A 23686-nucleotide genomic window follows, 5' to 3' on the forward strand; every position below is an offset into this window, starting at 1 on the left:
TCCGATACGACTATCTACGATGTGCCTGTGGAGGCCACGGCCCTGATGTCGCTAGGGGGTGCAGTGATCAAGTCACACATATGCGGAATGCATGAGTCACATCATCAAATTATGCAGCAATCCTACGCATACCACGCACTCATGTGGGGCACTCCATCTCACAAGGAGTCTCGTAAATGTCTCAGCCCAACGACTTATGCTATGATCAAACATTCCTCATATCAAGCACACATATGATGCGTATGGGCATGAATCATGAAGCTATACTAAGCATGTTATAAAGTAATGAATTATCCTTACAATGCAGATGAGCCTAGACGGCCTACACACAACAAGTACGGCCTATCAATGGGCCCTAGGGAGAGTCGTAATGTGGACATTTAACCAACATTATACTTGCAATGTGGACGTCAAACCAACATTGCTCCCAAGGCATAGCCTGTCATAAACATCATTACCTAAACCATGTTGGGATCACGCATTGTAATGAACCTTAGGTACTTCCCATTGGGCCTTCAATACATCAAATGGGCCATATCAAATGGGCCTTATATTCATCAATGGGCCGCACCAATGGGCTGCACCAATGGGCCTTATGTACATTGCAATGGGTCATAACCCATGGGCCTTGGAATGCATCAAAATGGGCCTAATCACATGGGCCTCATATATATATCAAGGTGGGCTTCGATGGACAGCTAAAAATAAATCAAGATGGGCCTTATAACATGGGCCTTACATTCATATCAAGGTGGGCCTCAACAATGGCCTCATACACATCGAGGTGGGCCTCAACCAACGGGCCATGAATATGACAAGTGGGCCACCTCGCATGAGCCATATGTATATCAAATGGGCCACACCAATTGGGCCCCATGCATATTAAATGGGCCATACCCAATGATGAGTGGAAACCACTATGGCTCTTAAGAAGTTTGAATGGTGGAGGTCACTGTCCACTATTTTAAATAGTGGGGTTCACTTGAACTTTAGATCTGACTCATTCTTTAACTCATGCCATACAATGAGCTTTCAAAGTGGATGGATGGTTTGGATGCAGCACATGCATCATAGTGGGGCCCACTATCCATCCAACAGCCAGCAAAATGGCTGGACGGCATGATAAAACACATACATTAAAGGTGGGTTCCACCACGGTGTGAATAAAACACATACATTACTGTGGGCTCCACCGTCCGCCTGGACAGTGGGAATAAAACACATGCATCACTGTGGGCTCCACATGGGGCCCACCATAATGTTTACCTGCAATCCAATCTGTCCATGAGGTCACGCAGACCTGGACGCTGAGGAAAAACAAATTTCATCTTGATCCAAAACTTCTGTGGCCCATAAAAGGGTTTCAAGGGCAGACGTACAATCACCACTGTTTCCTATGATGTGGGCCACCTGATTCTTGAATGTGGCTGAAATTTGGAGGGGGCCCACTTCAGGAAGGGGCCCATCATACGAACGGGTTGGATGACAAATATACATCATGGTGGGGCCCATAGCTGGAGTCGTGGGTCCTTGCCTACCGACTGCCGACCCGTCTGGCACAAGCGCTGTCTGCGCCTCTGACAATAGCAGCAATGCTGCTGTTGTATTTTTTTTAAAAAAACACTGAAATTCTGGGGTTTTTCATACGTGGGGCCCGCATCAGCTGAATCCAGCCCACCCAATGGATTCTATAGTCCATAACCAATCCATCAAGTCCAATATTAGGCATCTTTCGGTATGCAGAAAAATTAAAGTGAGTTTGAACGGTGAAAATCACTGTTTTCAAAGGTATGGCCCGCCAGAAGATTGGATCAGCTCCATCTTTCAGCTCAACGCCTAAAATGAGTCGGCAAATAGAATGGACGGCGTGGATTAAATACATACATCAAGGTGGGCCTGCATGAGTGGTCCAACCCCAAGGCTTGAACCAAGCTCATATTTGTGTTTTCTTTCCACGTCCAGCGTCCCTGGACACTGGACGGTCTTGGCATAACACATGCATAAGGTGGGCCTTGCTCCGGTGGGCCACCAAATGGATGAATGGTATGGATAAAACATACATTAAGGTGGGATCCATCCAAGTGGGCCACACCACTACATCATCACATAACAAGAATAAAAGAAAGAGAGGGAAAGAGAGAGAAGGAGAGAGGGACACGTGTGATGGAGGGACCCCGGCACTATAGGCCCTCCTTTGCATAATTTAAAACATACATTAAGTGGGTCTCATTGCATGTGGGCCCACCAAATTAAAGATCAATGGTGGAGATCCCTTCTCCACTAAGATGTAAGGTCTAGATGACCCCCTTTTAAGCTAGAAAATAAACATCATGATGGGGTCCATGGAGAATGGCCCCATCATGGAATGATCATGAAGATCAAGGTGGGCCATCGGCCACATCTTAGGGTGCAAGGAGAGATCCATACCATCGATCGGTAGGCCTCACTTGGCCCATCATCAAAACAATAAAATCTAGCCTATGGAAGTACCCACCGATTGATCTTCTTAGTCCGTTGGAACGCCGGTCACCTTGTGCTTCACTTTGATGGAGAGGATGAGAAATGAAGGGCTAGGATGATGAATTTTTGGGATGAAAAGTGGACCACACAAAATCACTCTTTCTCACATGGAATGCTTGAACGTGTGATGCTCTTGCTAGCTTGGGAGTTGTGTTGAGAAATGAGAGAGAGAGAAAGGGTTGTAAGAGAAGTGAGGAATGGGTGTGATGGGTGAAAGGGTGAGTGATGTATGATGTATACTTGACATGTATGGTTGTGTAAGAGAGAGGGTAAGAAAGAGTTGACTTGGTGGTTGCTTAGGGATGAGGTGAAAGGTGATGTGTACTTGACATAAAGTGATTGATTGATTGATGGGACATGTTGTAGAGATTCTCTTAGGATTGCAAACGCGCGGTGTTTTCTTCGAAATAAACGCCGGCCCACATCTTCCGGCTTCAGTATCGGATCGGTGCGTGAGTCGCGACGTTAGAATCGCGGCGACGGCACGGTCGCTAAGGTACAAGTCTTGGATTAAGCCGACTTAAATCTACAGGATACGACTTAGGGTCGCGCGCAAACGTCGATCATACTTCGCAGGTTGCCAGAATTCGACGGGAAGGATCGCGACAGTCGACGGAACAGTACAGACTAAGATACGGGTCTTACTCAAGTTCTCGTCTGTATTATTACCTTGGTCAACCTTAAACCCGATTTGGAATGGATTGATCGACAGTCTCCATTGTCATGGCCGACTTTGCTGTTTTTCGATTAGGATGGCCGAGTTCGACCAAGATAGCTGAATTTAGTGTCTCTCGATCAAGACAGCCGAGTTCAATGAGGACGACCAAATTTGCCATTTTTTTACCAAGATGGCCGAATTCGACCAAGAAGACCGAATTTGCTGTTTCTCGATGAAGATAGCCAAGTTTGACCAAAACGGTTGAATTTTGCTCTCTTAATCAAGACAACCGAATTCAATCAAGACAGCTGAATTTGCCGTTTATTAACCAAGATGGCTAAATTCAACCAAGATGGTCGAATTTGCTATTTTTCGACCAAGATGGCCAAATTTGTTGTCTCTCGATCAAGATGGCCGAGTTCAACTAAGATAGCTGAATTTTTTGTTTTTCAACCAAGACGGCCGAATTCAATTAAGATGGCTGAATTTGATGTCTCTCGATCAAGGCGCCCACATACCGCCCCGAATTTTCACGGCCCGAGTATATATTTGTGCCCGAGAATTCCAGATGTTAATAATATAAAAATTAGAAGCTTCAAAATTGCTCCTTGTTTTTTTTTTTTCCATTTAAATCACATCCAGATATATTCACGAAGGTGGTTATTCATGAGAATAAAATTAGTTGTATTTATTATTCCATTAGAGTAAAAAAGCGTCCAACTAATTTTCTAATGCCCTCCCAATGGGAACTTATTACATTGTCTTAAAGTAAGCAGCAAAAAAAAAAAATAAAAGCAAGTCGTGCATTATTCTTCTTCTCTATTCGAACATATCTTCCATAGAATGGTCGTTGTCCATATTATCAACATATAATTTACCTACAACATCTGTATGGTTGGAGATAGTCAATGCCTTACTCATAATGGTGGTTATCTTTTAAAGTTTACAATGATTCAAGTGATTCATAAAAATAACAAAAGGGTTCTGATACATCTCATACTAGACAAATACAAGTGGTATCAATATGCGCAAACATTCTATATGAAATGGATGCCTAACAAAGTATGTGCAGTCCATCACAATTAACGATCATCACAATGTAGAATGTAGTTTAAAGATATCTGGCTCACCTCGCATCCCACACTACGGAGATTCGTCGGCATGTCCAACGTTAACATGGATTTATGTGAACATCTCAAAGCAACACAACAACACAATTGAAAGATTTATGTGACACGATTTGGTCATGGAGTGACTATTTGTGACATCCAACCCCGAGAAGTAATGTAACACGCATGACGGTTTACTTATATGATTGTGCACCACTACCCAACCCACGGGATTACGTGTCGACCAAGAGGGTCACTACCCGCAACGCATTACGTCCACGATAATATATTGATCACTAGGAGTGAGATTTCCAACATAATACTTGCGTTGTGTGATATTAATGCAGTAATTAAAATCACGTATCAATGATTTGCATAGTGAAGATAAATGACATTAAAACTTAAAGTATGTAAGAAAGACATAATCAAATCAATTAAATTGCAAAATTTAAAGGAAAACCCCTCACCTCTTAAGATAAATCCCTTCTAATTGTTAGGGTTTGGTGTGTACGTACTTTAAGACCGAGATCTAATCATGATTCACATATTTTGTGTGGTTAGATCATAATAACACATGGTTCGTGTAGTTAAGATCAACGACTAAGGTTGGGTCTGCAATGTAGGTCTAGGGTCATACAATTTAATGATTTAATTTGAAAACTTAAACTAGGTTATTATACATGTGGACAACTTACCTTATTCAGCCCCTAGATCTCAGCTCGATAACTCAAATCGAGCGATGTTGAGTCAACTTAGTTCGACTTGCCATAGAGAATCTAGAGTTAAACCAAGCTGCATATGTGAACTCAGCAAATTTTTGTTAAGTCGACTCGGTAACAACTCGAGCTCCATAAACCAATCGAGTTAACTCGGTTCATCGTGCTCTCTCCCCTCCTCTTGTTTCCTCCGTTCTTCTCACGTTTTCCTCTAGAATTCTCTCTCTCTCTCTCTCTCTAATTGTGTCCTTCTTAGCCCTTTCAAGTTGGGCTTTATAAAGCCTTCAGATGAATTTTGTGTAGGGAACGAATCCCAGTTTCGTTGCAACAACAACTTGCGCCGGGCATGTTTGTGCATGCAGCTTTGGTAGCTGTTTGGTTTGATCAGTGATCCTGATTGAGAGTTCATTCCCTCTAATAATTCAAGGGATGATAGGTATTTAGATGGGCCATCAAATGAATTGATTGTATCTTAGAATAGTGTAACCTCCCCGATCAATGATCATCATTCAAACGAGGAAGACGATTGTCGCTTTTAATGGCGGATTTGGTTTTGGCTCATCTCTCTTCGAGGTGATCATTATGGATGATTCAGATGGGCCACAGGGAGCTTGTGGACATTGAAAATGAAAGGTTGAGATGCGTTTGTTTGGTGGGTTTCGCAATAGAATGTTGTGGATGTTAGACCACATGTGATGCAAACCACGCAATCTCTGTTTCTAATTCTGATTATTCTCGAATAGTCGAGTTGGAATTAGGATTCTTTAATTAAATGATCTAGATTTATTTCATAAATTGATTCCTAGTTTCAGTTTGAAACGGTGTCTCGGCAAAAGAAAAGGAAAGAACTGAAGACAACGCAAGTGGGGTTGTTACTGGTTGTGTTTGGGCTTGAATGGCCTATGAATGGCTGAGATCTGATGAAAGTGACCCTCCATGGGTTATGCTGCCTTTGGGAGAAAGAAGCAGAGTCAGTTTTCGTCTTGCATGCAAATTCAAAGCGGAAGGAGATTTCGTTTTGGTTTCAGACGCTGTTCGCAGGCTTGGTGGATTGTGATTGATTGTTGGGGGCCAAATGGGGTCTATTGTGATGTTTGTTATGAAATCTAGTCCATTCATTATCTTTAGTAGGTCATGGTGGGCCACGGGCCCAAATATGAAGCAGATCTAAGCCTTGGGTGGGCCGTATTTTGCAAAAAAACGTATGAATGAAACTCTAGGTAAAAAACCTTCGTGAAAACATGAGACACACGCAGTTGATGTGTGTGTGTATGAATTTTGGATATTTATTTAAAAATTTGCCCTTCTCCTTTGTTGCAACTTATGTCGTCCATACCTCCTAACCACATCGTGCAAATGAGACGAAACTTCACCAATATTTGTTATTTTTCATGTTCTTTCTAATGCTTCAGTTTAAGCCTCGATCACTTACGGATGACCAAGATACCATTTTAATGGACTATACTACTCTAAGGTTTAATGCAACATTTATATACATCTAATTGAAACATAATTCGGTAGTTTGGACATGTGCCCTAAGATCTTTAAACTGAGTAGTTTATTTTGATGTTTGGACAGGACGTTTGGCATATCCAAATGTGATGGATGACCAGATGACATGTTAAAAATAGAAAAACTTGATGGTTAGTACTCTTACATGTATGTAGGTGGGTGAATGGTCAGTTTTGTAAACGGATGAACACAAGTGGGTTTGAAGTGGTTAAGAGGTAAAACATGCATACTGTTAGGTTCAAGTGACTTGTTCATATATGTAAGTTCCTCAGATTGTAGTTCTGATGGTGGGTTCATAGGTGGTGAACAAGATGAACGGATTAAGATCTCGAATCGATATGTGTATAAGTGGATGTAGAGATCACGTAGCTAGTTTACTATTATCAAGTGGTCCAAACTGAAAATGGATGGTCAGATATCTTTACCTAGTGGTGAGTAGTTGACTGCACAGTTGTTTATGATGAATAAATTAGAATACGTAGATATATAATGGTCATGTCTTAAAATCAATGGCCGGATGGCTTAATTCATGGATAAAGATATAACATCCTGAATTTTCACGGCTTGAGTACATACTCGTGCCTGAGAATTCAAGGTGTAATAATGTATAAATTGGATGTTTTAAAAATCGCACCTTATTATTATTATTATTATTATTAAATCACATTCAGTTGCATTCATGAAGGTAAACCATTCACGAGAGTAAAATTGATTGTATTTTTTATTTGATTATAGTAAAAGAATTCAACAAATTATCAAGTGCCCTCTCAATGAGAGTTTATTACATTATCGAGTTTACAGCAGAAATATAAAACTAAATCATAAAAACTTTCTTATTTTTTCAGTATAATCTTCTATAGGGAGATGGTCCTCTAAGTCTTCGATCTGTGCATCACCTGCATCATCTGTACGGTTGGAGATGGTCAATGTCCTACTCATAGTGATGGTTATCCTTTAAGATTAACAATAATTCAAGAGATTCATAAAAGTAATATAAGAGATCTAATATGTCTCGTACTCCACCACTACGAGGGGTATTAGTATGCACAACCAATATGTATGAATACATGCTTAGCAAAGTGTGTGCGACTCATCATATGTAGTGATCATTATCACAATGTGGAAAGTAGTTCAAAATATCTGACTCGCCCCGCATTCTCACACTATTGAGATTCGCTGGCATGTCCAACGTTAACGTGAATTTATGCGAACATCTCAAGGCGACACAACAACGTGGTTAGAAAATTTACGTAACACGATGTATTCATGGAACGACTATTTGTGACATTCAATCACGAAAGTGATGTAACACGCATGACGATTTACTTACATCGATTGTGCACCACGCCAATCAAGCCACGAAATTACGTGCCGACCAAGAGGGCCGCTACTCGTAACGCATTACGTCCACGATGAATATTTGAATCGGTAATTGTGATACCTCTAACACATTACTTGCATCAATAGATAAATAAATTGAATCATGGGAGTTTTAAAATTCCAACACACATGCCCAAGCCATAAAGGGAGGTAACACACAACTAACATAATAAAAGAGAAGAGTAATAATGGCTAACTCCACAAAGAGGAGAGTAACAATGGCTAACCCAATGAAAGAGGAGAGTAGCAAGGGCTAACTTAACAAAAAATGAGAGTAGCAAGGGCTAACTTAACAAATTGGTAAAGTCAAGGGCAAACCTTGTATCCATCGCCCCACATAAATTAATAAAGATCACACATAAATAAAATCATGCCTTAACCATAATTTCCAAAAAGATAAATAATTATTGGTGGTAAATTAAACAAATGCAGAGAGAGAGAGAGTCATAGTAACATGAAAAAGGCAAATAAAGCATATCAAATTAAATTACTGTAAGCTTAAAAGAATCCCTCACCTTAGCCTTAGATCTAAACTAAGTGTACACGAATCGAGCTAGATCGGTTAGCTCGTTCGACTCGACTCGAAAAAGCTCGATTCGACTCGGTTCGAAGTTGAGTTCGAGTCGAGTCGAGTTGATTTTTTGAGCTCGAAAATGACTTCGAATCAAGTTCGAGCAGGCCCCAGCCCGACTCGACTCAGATCGAATCCAACTCGAATCCAGCTCGAATCGAACTCGGATTGAACCAATTCGGTGACTCGGTTACTTTTCTATTGATGTTGCTCACCAACAGTTTGATGAAATGACTCAACGAAATGTGGCTGGTGGCAAGGAAGGTATGTACATGAAATAAATATCCTTTTTCTCTTTGTTTTTCTTAGTTTTTATGTTGCTTAGAAGGTGTTTGATAAAATACATGTAAAACCATTGCCTTTGTTTGTAAAACAGTGGGATTTTGAAGTTGCAGTTCAAGTATTTGTGGAAATGCCTCAATGGCGAACTCGGCTCGATCTTGGCTCGAACTCGGCCCGAGCTAGCCCGAGCTGCTGACCGAGCCGAGTTGGCTAGTTAGTCTCGAGGACCGAGCCGAGCCGAGCCAAGTTCAAGCTGAGATCAGCCAGTGGCAGCCAAGTCGAGCAAAGGCCAACTCGACTCAGTTCGACTCGATGTACACCTCTAATCTAAACCCTAGGTAGATATCCATGTAGGAAAGCTTATACATGAAAAGCTTCCACGTGAATCATGACATCGCCTGAGCAAGAGAGAGACACCATACATATGGAGAAGGAAGAGGGCATCTAGACTTCTCCTTCTCTTTCTCTTTCTTTCTCTTTCTCTTTCCTTCTGTTTCTTTCTCTTTCTCTCTCTCTCTCTCTCTCTCTCTCTCTCGCTCTCTCTCTTTCTCTCTCTCTTTCTCTTTATCTCTCTCTTTCTCCTTCTCCTTAAACATTTGGGAGAGGGGACGCACACTCCTTTTATAAATGAGTGGGCATGTGAGAGGGGTGTGTTTCCCACCCCACTTGGATTGGATTTCTTCAATTTGCCCCTTTTTTAACGATCTTTCTTTAAATCTAATTTGTCCATTGTGTTAGGGTGGTCGAATAGAGCCGGGGCATATGATTTTCTTGGTGATCCAAAATTTAGATTGACCTATCTTAAAAATTCTCATAACGGGTGCCAAAACGAACTTGATTTCAATTAACGGTCCACACTTAATGATCAGGGCACAATTTTAGGAGAAATGTGTAGTCAAGATAGGAAAATCGTTGGACAAAATTTGATGGTTGATCGATGGTTGAAAAAATCTAAATCTAAAATTTCACCTTTTCTACCAAAAGGAAGGAACTGACTTTAACCTTCAGCAGTGTAGGATCATAGATCGAGGCCTAAATTTTGTATAACCTCTTAGTCATATGAGATCAAAGTGTGGTCCAAATTTGAGTTCCGATGGATGGAATAAAGTGGTTAAATCGGAATATTTAGATTTATAAGGAGTTGGTAAGACTCGATAGGATAACTTTGCGTCAAAGGAAAAGCCTACCAAAGTGGAGTCTTCGTATTTCACACTTAATCCATATTATGGGTAATCCAAGTTGTTTATATGAAGGGAAATATCCTACTACGACTACCTACGAGGTTTCTTCACTCGATGGACACCAAAATCAACGGTAAAGGGGATGATTTGTCAATTGGGTCACTTTTACAATGATCCAGGGGCTGAAATTTGACATGTATGGTTAATTTATGATATATAGGTATGATATAAAATTTCACATCAAATGGATCGTGAAAATTATGTGATCTAGAATTCAGGGATCCAGGTTAATGACATTTTCGTAATTATTGCTAATATAATAGTTTTGAGGAATCTAATGGTTCTACATGGTTATAGGTACGTTTCTAAGTAATTCTTGCAAAAAAAAACTTATATCTAAATTATTATGAATAAAGAATTATTCACTAAACTAATTAAGGGAATGTACATATATTAACAAACATAATGGATTATCAGATGACATGTTAAAAAAAAACTTGATGGTTAGTAATATGATCATGTATATAAGTGGGTGTACGGTCAGTTTTGTAAACGGATGATCACAAGTGAGTTTTTGAAGTGATCAAGAGGTAGACTATGTATATCGTTAGATTCAAGTGACTTGTTCACATGTGTAAGTTTCTTATATTGTAGTTTTGATGGTGGGTTAATCATATTTATAAGTGGTGAACAAGATCATGTATATAAGTGGGTGTACGGTCAGTTTTGTAAACGGATGATCACAAGTGAGTTTTTGAAGTGATCAAGAGGTAGACTATGTATATCGTTAGATTCAAGTGACTTGTTCACATGTGTAAGTTTCTTATATTGTAGTTTTGATGGTGGGTTAATCATATTTATAAGTGATGAACAAGATGAACGGATCAAAATCTCAATTTGATATATATACGAGTGGATATTGAGATCAAGTAGCTAATTTACTATGATTAGGTGGTCCAAACTCAGAGTGGACGGTCAGATATCTTTACCTAGCGGTGAATAGTTGACTGAACGGTTGGTTATGATGGACAAGTGAGAATACTTGGATATATGATGATCCTATCTCAAAATCAACAGTCAGATGACTTGATCTATGAATGAAGATTATTCCCAACGATCATATTCGTGTTGGAGAATGGATGTAAGGTTAGGATAGCTAGATTGGTATCGTACACATGTACATAATAAGTTAAATTTCATGGTAACACTCGAGAACTTTCAATACTTGGGTGTTAAAAAGTTCGAGGTGTTGTAGAAGATTATTCCCAACGATCACATTCATGTTTGAGAATAGATGTAAGGTTAGGATAAGTACATTGGTATCATACACATGTACATGCTAAGTTAAATTTCATGGTAACACTCAAGAACTTTCAATATTCGAGCATTGAAAAGTTCATGGTGTTACAACCCGAGTTCAACTAAGATAGAAGATTTTGCTGTTTTTTGACAAAGATAGCCGAATTCTACTGAATTGGCCGATTTTGTTACTTTTCAACCAAGATGGTTGAGTTTGGTCGAGTCAGCCGACTTTGATGTTTTCCAATCAAGATATCCAAGTTCGATCAAGATGGCCAAAATTGATGTTTTTTCATGGCTAAACAGTCACATTTATTGCACCAAACAACGAATCACCATCGCATTCACTTTCGTCAAAGGCAAAGTGACGTGGGGGGTAATGTTGTACCTTATTTCTAATCGTTCTTGGGAAACCTAATTGCAAAGTACACGTATTATAGCAATGGAAATATATAACATACTAAAGATCTTGAAGGATACTTGGAGTGTTTTTTTACATAATCACAGTTGACAAAATAATAAGACATGGAGCACCTGAGAGGTATTCAAAAGAAAATCAAGTGGCCGAGAGGCATTCAGGAGATCGTCAAGAGGTGTATAAAAGCAGATTGAGCGGTTGAGATGTGTCCAAAAGCAGTCCAAGAAGTTGAGAGGCGTACGAAAGCGGAACACGGCCGAATCACGATTGAGTGCCCAAAAGTAAATTGCGTCCAAGAGGCAGAAGCATGGTCAAGCATTTAGAAATGGAAGACAACTGAGAGACATATAACTGACCTATAAATGAGGAGCAATCATAAAAGACAATGATCTAGGAAAGAGAAGAATGTAGAAAGCTTTTAGACTGTTGTAATCGTTGCAATAATAGAAGAATAAGTTACATAAGAAATCTATTATGTGACAATAAAAAATCCAATCCAAAACAACAATCAATTGAAACAAACTTTTCAATTTATCTTTTATCTCAATTTATTCTAAAAGTAACATTAACTAAGTAGCAGTCATTCTTAGCCATAATCATTGGTTATAATTCAAGTCTATACTCACACACTGGATTTGTGTTTTATTGAGAATTACTTCTTTCAAGAGACACATTCTTACTGTTGCTCTTAGTGACTAGAAATGAGTTTTCCCTTCTGTTTGATTTGCATTGGTATTCTAAAAGTTAACCCATCTTTGAAGAAAAAACCCTACCCTCTTATTATCGAAATAGGATTGACTACTCTCGTGCCTCCAACCTAGTGGGGTTGGTGCTCTATGGGCCCCACCATGATGTATGTGTTTCATCCATGCCGTTCATCCATTTTTACGTATCATTTTAGGGCTTGATCCCAAAAATGAGAGGGATATAAATCTCCGGTGGACAACACCACAGGAAAACAATAGTGATTGGATATCCACCATTCAAATCCTCCTAAGGCCCACTGTACTGTTTATTTGACATCCAATCTGACCCAGATGAAGGGAAAAAACAAAGATCAGCTTGATTCAAAAATTTTATGGCCCTCAAAATATTTTTAATTGTTGATGTTCATTTAACACAATACTTTTTCCAGTAATGTGGTCCACTTGAGATTGATATATACCTCATTTTTGTTTGCATGCCATAAAATGAGCTATAAAGATAGATGGACTGCATGGAGGAAATATATATATATATATATATATATCATGTTGGCGCCCACAAAGCACCGACCTCCAGCCATTGGATGGTGGCAGGGGAGTAGCCAATCGGTTTTTCTTATTTTCACTTGTTTATTATCAAAATTTGTAAGTAGCTAAGTAAATGACAGAATTCTTATAACCATCGTATACATTCAAATTTTTTTATATTATTTTTTCAAATCTTTGGACGTATCTGTATCTGCTTAGTTTGGCGATCGCTTGGATCAAAGTTTGATTGGTTTGAATCAAGCCGGTGGATCGACTCTGTCGAGTCCGCATAAATAAAAATAATCCCATCAGCCGAAGCTACTCTTTTGACTTTTGGGTACGTCAGATTAATTGAGGAGGAGAGAGTCGCTTTCCGTTTCAATGTACCTGAGATAATCAAAGGACTCACAACGGAAACGGATTGGCTACTCATACTGCCACCAGCCATTGGCTGGTGGTCGGTGCTCTGTAGGCCCCATATGACGTATATGCTTCATCCATGGCATCCATCTATTTTTATAGATCATTTTATGATCCACAGGGAAAAAATGAGGTATATCTCAATCTCAGTGGACCACATTACAGAAAGCAGTGTTGAATGAACGTTGACCATTAAAAACGTTTTGGGGCCATAAAAGTTTTGGATCAAGCTGGTATTTATTGTTCCCTTCATCTGGGTCTTTATGACCTAATCAACAGATTGGATGTCAAATAAACAGTACAGTGGGCCTTAGGAGGATTTTAGTGGTAGGTATCCAATTATTATTTTTTCCTATGGTGTGGTGCAACTAAGCTCTATATCCCTATCATTTTTTGTATCAAGTTTAAAATGATTTGTAAAAATGGATGAATGGAATGGATGAAACACATACATCATGGTGGGGTCCACAGATCACTGACCACCAGCCACGGGGCTGGTGTCAGGGGGAGTAGCCAATCTGTCTCCGTTCACAATGGGAAGCGGATTGGCTGGTGTAGGTACGTAACCAAGTTCTGTGGGTCCATTTTTTGAGATTTTCGTGAGGCGTGGGACAAAAAATAAAACAGATATAACGATCAAGTGGACCACACTGAAAAATGCAGTGGGTATTGAACGCTTGCCATTGAAACCCTTATAGGGTTCACAGAAGTTTTGGATCAATATGAAATTTGTCTTTCCTCTTCATCCAGGTACAGATTGGATGGAACATAAACGTTATGGTGGGCCCTATGAAATGTTTAACGGTAAAAATCATTATCTCGGCTGCTATTTGTGGTGTGGTCTAGTTAATCTTTGGATATGATTCATTTTTACATGGTACCTGATCTCGAAAAATGGATGAACGGTGTGGATATTATAAATACATCATTGTGGGGCCCATGTAACTGTGATATCCTTTGAACCGTTCGTACAAGTCGGAGCTCAAGGAGAGTCAGCGCTCGATCTTCGCACGACACGTACCTACATCAGCTCTATAGCTGATGTGTGGTACACCAGCCAATCTGCTTCCCAAAACCTCAGAAGCTGGTAACGTTTTCAACGGAACTAACCCTGCTACTCCCTGCACATTTGTGAGTTTTCAAACAACCCTTTCGACCGCCACCTCGTCAACGGATTCGATGCCGCGCAGATATGGCACTGAATCGATCTCCAGATGAAGCTGTCACGAAGATTTAAAGGTTTGGGTCGCGCATCACTCGGCGAAGCAGAGCTGAAGTCGTCGCTCTCAGCGATGAAGCGGGGGACTACGCGGCTGTGCACCGTTTGGGTTCCGCTGCTCTCGGCGAAGCAGGGCGGAAGTCGCCGCTCTCAAAGATGAAGCAAGGGACAACGCTGCTGCTCACAGCCGGAACCCAGATGCGCCGGATTTAATGGCGGCACTGGCGCAGAGGGAAGAGATGGAGAAGGGGGCTGCTCTCAGCGAACCGATTTTAATGGCGGGACGCGGCGCTGGAGACGGTGGACGTGGGCGAGGACGCTGGATGGGTTCGATCGACAGGGGCACAGAGGCATGGATGGAAGCAGCAGAGCCGTCCATGTGGTGGACACTAGGGTGTAGAGCCAACCATTAGAACTGATGATGGTGACCTATTTATAATTTTCAGTGGCTTGCATTCTATTCTATTTTGGATCATCACTGAAGCAAGATTACCATACCGTTGCTTATTTATAGTAGTAACGAGAGTGTGGATGGTTGATTCTTGGAAAACTGAAATTTCTCCTTCGGAGCTTTACCATTTCTCAGTTGTAACCCATGCCCACAAACTATACATTTGCCAAACTTCTTTCTAGCTTTCTTGCTTTCCATCCCTAAAATATTTTCTCATGGCCGATGGACTTGTTCCATCCGTTCTGAGTTACTTGAATTCCACCATCCAATCTGCCCTCCAATCCAAGCTAGGATCAGTGTTTTCCTGTCGCGAGGAACTACAAGAACTTTCCAGTGCATTTACAGTCATTCAATCTGTTCTTCGTGATGCTGAGAAAAGATGCAGAAAGGAAGACACTCTGAACGATTGGTTGGTGAAGCTCAAAGAAGTAGCCTACGATGTCGAAGATGTGCTGGACATGTGGAGATTCGAAGCCCTCAGATATGAAAATGGAGGAAGTGTAACCTCACCTCTCGCAAAGCGGGTATGCAACTCTCTCTTGCGTAATTTTCATGTTGATGAAACAGTCGATGAAGTGGGCCTTTATTTGAAATTGGGCATGGAAATGGGGCGTGAAATAAAAAATGTTAGAGAAAGGGTTGATGAGATATGGAAAGAGAAATCTAAATTCCATTTGGAAGAAAGCATAAATAGCAGGATTGGGACAGAGGAGAGGAAAACTGGTTCCTTGATTGATGAATCAGCGATAATCGGTAGGACTTCAGATAAGGAAAGGATCATACCCTGGTTGGTAAGTGACAGTAGTCATGTCAGTAACAACATTCCCGTCATTTCTATAATTGGTTTGGGGGGAGTAGGAAAGACTGCTCTCGCTCAATTAATATACAATGACGAGCGAGTTACTCGACACTTCCCGAAAAGGATGTGGGTGCATGTTTCAGATGATTTTAATGAGACTAGGATTTGCAATGCAATCATTGAAGCGGCTGAGGGTCGACCTGCACCTAGTTACTCTGAATGGGAAATGGTGCAAATTCATCTATTGAACCTCTTGAAAGGGCAGCGATTTTTACTTGTACTTGATGATATCTGGAACGAAAATCAAGACAAGTGGGATACATTGAGGCTTCCTTTGGAAGGCGGAACAAGTGGCAGTAGAATTTTGATCACGACTCGCAATGAAGCTGTGGTAAAAACTATGCGAACCATGAAAATGCATGAACTGGCGCCTCTATTAGAAAGCGATTCTTGGTCATTGTTCAGTCGCATTGCTTTTGGGGAAGTAAATACAGAGGAACATGTAGAGTTGGAAGAAATAGGCACAGAACTTGCAAGAAAGTGTGGCGGACTACCTCTTATTATAAAGAGAATAGCAAATGCATTGCGTTTCAAGAGGACCAGAAAGGAGTGGGAGCTTGTGTTGGAGAGTGAAACATGGGATTTTCCAAATGTTACAAGAGGCCTTCAATTAAGCTATGAAAATATTCCGCCGTACTTGAAGTGTTGCTTTGCCTTCTGTTTTATATTTCCTAAGGATCATGTTATAGAGAGGGAAACATTAATCAAGTTGTGGATGGCCCAGGGTTTCATTCTTTCAGAGGAAAGTGCAGCATCAGCAATGGAAAGTATAGGCGATGGGTATTTTTACGATTTACTAGGGCGATCCTTGTTTGATGCTCCAATAACAGATTGCGTTGGCAACATCATGCACTGTAAGATGATAGATATTGTTCATGACTTCTTCCAAACAGTCATGAGAGATTGCTATACCATGAACATGGATTTGCCAAACGACATCCCTCTGCATGCGCGCCATGTCTCATTGAAATGTAGTGATTATTCATCATCAATTCCAGAAAGCTTGCTCAAAGCCAAGAGCCTGCGGACACTCCTATTCATTGGGTGGTCAAGAATCGCTGTGGTGGGTAATGATTTTTTTGAAAATTTCAGGTTCCTCAGAGCATTAGATTTGAGTGGTATAAATTGTTTTCAGCTTCCAACGTCCTTGAAGAACTTGAAACTTTTAAGATATCTCAACTTATCTACCACCAGAGTATGGAGGCTGCCTGAATTCATATGCGGACTGTATTTGTTGCAAACCTTGAAACTTAATGAATGCGACCAACTGTATGAACTTCCCCAAGAGATGTGGAGACTTGCGAGGCTACGACATCTGGAAATTAAAGGTACCAGGGTATTGAAGGCTTTACCCCATGGGATTGGGAGATTAACTTCCCTAAGAACTTTGTCAAAGTTTCTGGTTGGGGATGGGATGGAATGCAGGATTGGGGAACTTAAAAACCTCCATTTCCTGCAAGGAGAATTAGCTATACACCATTTGGGGAGGGTGTTAAATGAGGGTGAAGCCAAGGAAGCAGAATTAGTGAATAAGAAACACCTTCGCCGTTTGGAATTGTATTTTGATGGCTATTGTCAGAAAGTTTTAAATGGTGGTGAAGCAAAGAGCATTGAGGGTGTGTTTGAAGGCCTTAGACCCCACACGAACATAGAAGAACTGAAAATATCGCATTACATGGGATTGAAGTTCCCAGGATGGATGGAAGATGCATCACTCTCCAACCTAGTTAATGTTACTCTTCGTGATTGTCATGCGTGTATAAAACTACCAGCACTTGGGACACTGCCATCCCTTAAATACCTTGCGATAGAAGGAATGCATAATGTGAAATTCATCGGTCCGGAGTTCTATGGGAACAACGATACTGGAGATGTAACAGGTGCAGCTGCAGCATTCCCTAAGTTGGAGACACTCATTTTGGAGGGAATGTATACTTTGATGGAGTGGGTTGGGAGACAAGATGGAGGAATGCCGTCTCTCCTTGAACTATTTATTGCAAATTGCCCCAAGTTAATGAAAATGCCCTCGTTCCTTCATGGTAAATTGTGGAAAGTAGATCTTGAAGCACCAAGCATCTATTGGACATCATGTATTTCAGAATCTGTCGAGTGTTTGGTAGTAAAAAACATCAGTGACGTCAACGTGTTCATCCACCTGCAGTTCCTTCACAACCTTAAGTACTTGGTGATAGAACAGTCATTTCTTCATGAGTTTCCTAATGGGTTGCAAAAACTCTGTGGGCTCCAGATACTCCACATTCGAGGCTGCCCGAGACTGACACATCTGCCTAAAGAGCTCAGAGACCTCCATGACCTTCGCGAACTGAAGATTGTGGACTGTCCAAATTTAGAAAAATGGTGTGAAAAATATGTCGAGGACGATCAGCAACAAGCAATGTCGCACATTCCTAATATCTGGATCGACGACGTAGAGATCAAAAGAGATGGGCGAGTAGTCGCTGGACAAGCAAGGTAAGAGTCTGTTTACTTCTCTTTTCAAGCCCTGCTATGTCAACTCCTCCAATGCATCCGTACTTGCCTCACAAGTCAAAATATGGCCACTCCTGTGCATATCCAATCCGGACATCACGTCGCCCAAAATATCCAAGGTGAGACACATTATTGGGATTTTCTTTCTTCTCTGTTTCTGGGCTCTGCACCCACATTCGATCAGAGCTCTGTTTTTTGCTATTTGCCAGCCCCACCAGCACCTTTCCACAATGAACCCCAGATGCAGCCAAGCTGCCGAAATGGCATTTATGTATAGCATCCCAGCCATGTATCAGGTGGGACACACCATCTAAAGCATCTGGTCAAAACCCAGGTGGTTCAATTATCAGGGAAGCCAGACGTTTACAAAAGCAATGGATAACTGCAAACAAACCTTTTGGGACTTCTTTTCCATTGTGTTTCTAAACGTGTGACACCAACCTAATAATTAAATAGCCTGAGTTTTCTTATCAAATGATCTTAAATGGTTGATACCTTGCTATACACCGAACTGATTACCATCAGATGTATCGGTTTGCATTGTGTCGGCTGCATCTGTGACCAGCATAACTATGTTTCTGTATCATTTTGGAATTTTTTAAGGAATGTATCCGAGTAATATTTGTGTGATAGTGGAGTCCCTTGACTGCGAAGGACTAATGTAATTTTTTCATGCATAGTATGGCTTTTTGATGTCTTATGTATACTTGTAATATTATTGTTTTGGAATGTGACATCTAACTCTGAAAATAGGTTCTGAGATGAGTGGGAGGTTTCCTAGCCTGACATTCCTGGATCTTTTACACTTGTGCTATGTGTATGTAGATTTGGAACGTTTGATAGCTATCTTGGATATATGCATTTCATGCTAGATCCTTTCCCTCTCTTCCTTTGAAACTTTTTTCATCTTTTAAGTCACCTTTGTTGCTTTCATACAATTGTGGTTTTGAATATCAGTATGAATGGGTGTATCGGCCTGGTAGAAAAACCAATATGATATGGTGTCGTGTATCGGTATCAACTCCGTATCAAACAATTATTTTTTTAGAAAAAATATTGAACAATAGTAGAAAAAATAAGAAAATAATGATATATTAAAAAATTTATCTTTTATTTATTTATTTACTATGTATTCAATGGTGTTTAGGACCATTTTTTGGTAAGCATGTTGTATTTTGGGTTTGAGCTATTATAAAAGCTATGATGTCGAGTCTTTTGGGTATAAATTGTTGATACATTTTAAAAATTGATATCATCTATTACTTATACAAAAGAGAAAAGTAATCCCTACTACCACATCAAGCTAGGCCTTAAACTTCCAAATGAGAAAAAGGAAAGCGTTGTTAACAGCACGAAGAGTAGTCTGTAATGCAAGCAATGCCACAAGTGGTGACACCAGTTGTATGATTAGTGATTATTTTACAAAAAGTTGATGATGCAAGAACTCAATTGATTAAGGAACGAAAATAGTTCCTAAAGAAGAGATGGAGTTTCCGAAGATAGCTTTCCTTAGCCATAGGGGACTCAAGCCCTCATCGATTGAGAAGAATAAGCCCCTTATCTCAGCTGTCACTACAGTTTCTTCAAATTCCTGAAACCTAAAACGAATATCAAATTATTCAAATCATAATGTGAAAGTGTAAAACATGTACAACATATATTGATATACAGTATCATGTATTCATGTGTTGAAGATTAAAACCAAGTGTCTTACCTTACCAAAAGAAAAAGAAATTAAAAAATAAGTGAAAATGATTATTCATTTCACCAACAAGTAAAAATAATAACAAGATTACAACACATGTATGGTATATCTATGTTCAGACAACACTGATTATTCATTTTCCCAAGTTGATATTTGAAAGGAAAAAAAATAAATAAATTTCTTTTTAAAAATTACCAAAAATGGGAGAAAATATGTTAAAAATAACATTACAACATATAAAATGTACATCGATGTTCAAGAACTTGATCTATTTTTAAACAACATAAATCTATCTTTCCCAAAAAAAAAAAATTCAGAAAAATTCAAAAAATGCCTAAAAATAGTTCAAAAATACAAAAAGTAATTTCAACCCAACAATAAATAGTACACACACACACACACACCTAGATCTATATTTAGATTCATTTTCCTGAAATTATTTTTGAAAAATAAAAATTCCAGAAAATACCCACTAAATGTAACCATAAAATGCAATAATAATAGTAAATAATAATAATAATAATAATAAATATTCAACCAATGCATGTGTGAAATCTGTGGATCTACAATATTAAAAGATCACTCATGCATTATTACAACATTTAGCTAAAACATTTTTAAAACAAACTTACAAAATTTTCTAAAAATTCCAACGTAAATGCAAAATAAAAAATGTATTCCAAATCAAGAACAAATCAAACTTGATTTGATAAAAAATGTGTTTCAAACAATCTCTGAGCTAAAATAGTTCGTAAGGAATAGAGAGAAAGGAAGATCTCAGAAAGGAAGTTGGTTGGGGGTTTATAAGCCTGTATTGATCTGACCAATATAGGTACAATGTAACAGTGCCAATATGTGTTGGATTTTTTGACACAAGCCAATACAGACATATATCACATATCGTCTTGTGCTGATATGGATATGATACACCTACATCTATTACGATACCATTTTTCAGAACCATGCCTACAATCTAATTTCATATTTGTCTTTGAATTGTGTCCTTCAACATCCATCAACAAAACAAACTTTTCTTTTGCTTGATTGTTTTTAATTTGAAAGTTTCCTTGGTCATTCATACAAAAACTTTACATTTGCCTTTGATCCTCTTCCTTCATAATTTCTTCTCTTTTTGTCACCCTTACATACAATCCTTTAATCCTTTGCCATTGTGAAATCTTATTCCCTTTAGCTGCCATACATGAACACAAGTTTTACATTTACCTTTCAATATCATATATCCATCAGCAGAAGAAACTTCTCTTTAGCTTTCTCACTTTAAATTTCCAAGTTGTTTCCTCACAACAGAGTAACTAGTTTCATTAGTTTTGAGTTCTTTGAATTCTATCAACCAATCCAAGATAGGATTTGTAATTTCCTGTCTCTAAGAGCTAGAAAATCTTCCATTCGCATCAATCTGAGACATTCTTCAGGGTGTTGAGAAGAGATGGAGCTCTGAGTGATTGGTTGTAGGAGCTCAAAGATGTGGCCGACAACATTGGAGGATAAGCATTTCACCTAGAGCCATTTTTGGTGATACAAACCGTCTGCAAAATATATAAAATAAAATGGTATTAATAAATAAATAAAAAGTCTCAATTTAGCTCTATCTAAACACTCTGATCATTATTTTCCTTGAAATAGAATGGTCTCTTTAACCCTCTTTCTTTGGACAGCTAATCGAGGAAAATTGGACTGTTAAAAAGCAAAAAATGGTCTACAGTCCATGTTCAACAGGGCAAAAATCAACCGGTTTAGATCACTGTGGAATTGTTTTCAGTCTCCCACAAATAGTTTAGTCACAATATCAAGGGCTAGGATCATCTTTCCATCCAGCTAGATGGGCCACTCATAGATAATAAGCCAAACCAATCAATCTTCAAGCGTGACCAAGACAACGTTATAAGAAAGCAATGAGAGCGTACCCTTGATAGAAGATTTTGCCACCCTTCAGTCCACATGGTAGGGTAGGTTGTGGATCAAGAACATAGAAGCATTGTGAAAAAGGGTAGGTTGTGGTTCAAGAACATGGAAGCATTGTGACATAGGGTAGGTTGTGGATCAAGAACATAGAAACATTGTGATAAATATCCCCAAGATTTTGAAATCCCAGCTATAATATCATGGGAAAAAAAAATAAAAAATACACTAAATGGTAATGGGATGTTTCAAAAACACCATTAGAGTTTAAAACATTGCGATATTAACGGGAAAATCTTTAAATCTTTATGGAATTTGTTAGATATTCCTGTTAATATCCTGAAAGAAAAAAAAATAAAAATAAAAAAACCCCCACGATTTAAATTTGTGGCAAAATTTCTGGGCCAGGAAATTTTGAGGAGAATTGTCATCATGCAAAGAGGCTTGGACACTAGGGAAAACGCTTGCCTACCCTGGATAGGCAATATGTGTCGTCTTCTCTAACGTGGGAGGAAATGACTTGAGTTAAATCCACCCGTCCATCAGGTGCGTCATCACTCTTTTGGTCTTCATCCCAAAATCAGGCTGATTTAACACTCAGGTGGACCACTCTACGAAGTTTTATCTTAGAGAATCTCTAAATTTGCTTTGTATGTTCGACCTGAGTTTTCAAACACTGATTTTTTTATACTCTGGCTGTGTATGATTGTTGATATTCAGGCATGTAGAAATGATACACATGGAACACATTAACTAAAATTAAACAGACTAAATTGTGGAACTGGCTGTCGCCAAGTTATCATCTAAAAGTAAGATTGGTTGAACAATCCTAATATCTGATTTGTGGACTCTTGTTTTTTGAAATAAGACCATAGATTGTTTCATTTTTAACCGTCTACTAATGCCCAGCAATCTAATAAGCATATCCTATTTACTGGTGCCTATAGTTTGGACGGTTTAGATTATATTACTTGTGAATCAATTATGCAATTTCTCAGTAATTCTCTATGCCTGCATATCATAAATTACACTTTGCCAGAGTATTAATGAATTTTCAAATCAAAGTGATAACGGTTACAATTCAGGTGGGGGATTGTCCTCTTAGTGCGTTTTTCCCGCAATGGTCCATCTAAGGCTGGGCCCACTTGAGTGTCCGGTCCTAATTTACAAGTGGACTGTAGAAGGTGGCTCTATCAGATTAGGCTGTGTCCTTGCCCGGAAGTTATCTTATCTCACAACGGTAAAACATACGTAATGCGTGATTTGAAGCTAAGCAATGGATGCCACCCCTTATAAATAACGAATCCTTTCACGCCATTCTCATCTGACCCACCTTCAAACACTCTCATGGCGACACCACTCTCTCTCCTCTATCTTTCCCTTCCTTTTCTCTTCTCTCTCTCTCAAGCCGGTGGCCATCCTACCTCATCCAACGTACAAGATCCATGCATTCCTACACAGAATCCATATTTGGGTATCTCCACCCTTTCTTCTCGTACGTGCAACGGTGGGGCCCAGAGCCCTGTAAAGGCTGCGATCGCTGCCATAGGCAACTGCCGATCAAAGACCCTTAGGTTGTCTAAGTTCCTTGATAAGCTACGAAAGACGGCGTGCCAGCACTATGACATGGCGGCCCTCCAAGATTGCCATAGTTTGCTTCTGGACAGCAAAGATCAGATGGACGACTCCATTGGAGAGCTAAAGAAATTTGGGAAAGATAAAAATGTGGACCATGTAGGCAATG

The 23686-nt window shown here is 39.5% G+C and overlaps 1 protein-coding gene across 1 annotated transcript; it reads left to right on the forward strand.

Annotated features, from left to right (window-relative positions):
- The first annotated feature begins 15183 nt into the window (after positions 1 to 15183).
- Positions 15184 to 18303, forward strand: LOC131250679 (putative disease resistance protein RGA3). The gene has a single exon (XM_058250963.1). The coding sequence runs from the start codon at positions 15184 to 15186 to the stop codon at positions 18301 to 18303; it is 3120 nt and encodes a 1039-aa protein (XP_058106946.1).
- Positions 18304 to 23686: the final 5383 nt, after the last annotated feature.

Source organism: Magnolia sinica, chromosome 7 (genome assembly GCF_029962835.1).
Source record: "Magnolia sinica isolate HGM2019 chromosome 7, MsV1, whole genome shotgun sequence".
In the NCBI taxonomy this organism is placed as follows: Eukaryota; Viridiplantae; Streptophyta; class Magnoliopsida; order Magnoliales; family Magnoliaceae; genus Magnolia; species Magnolia sinica.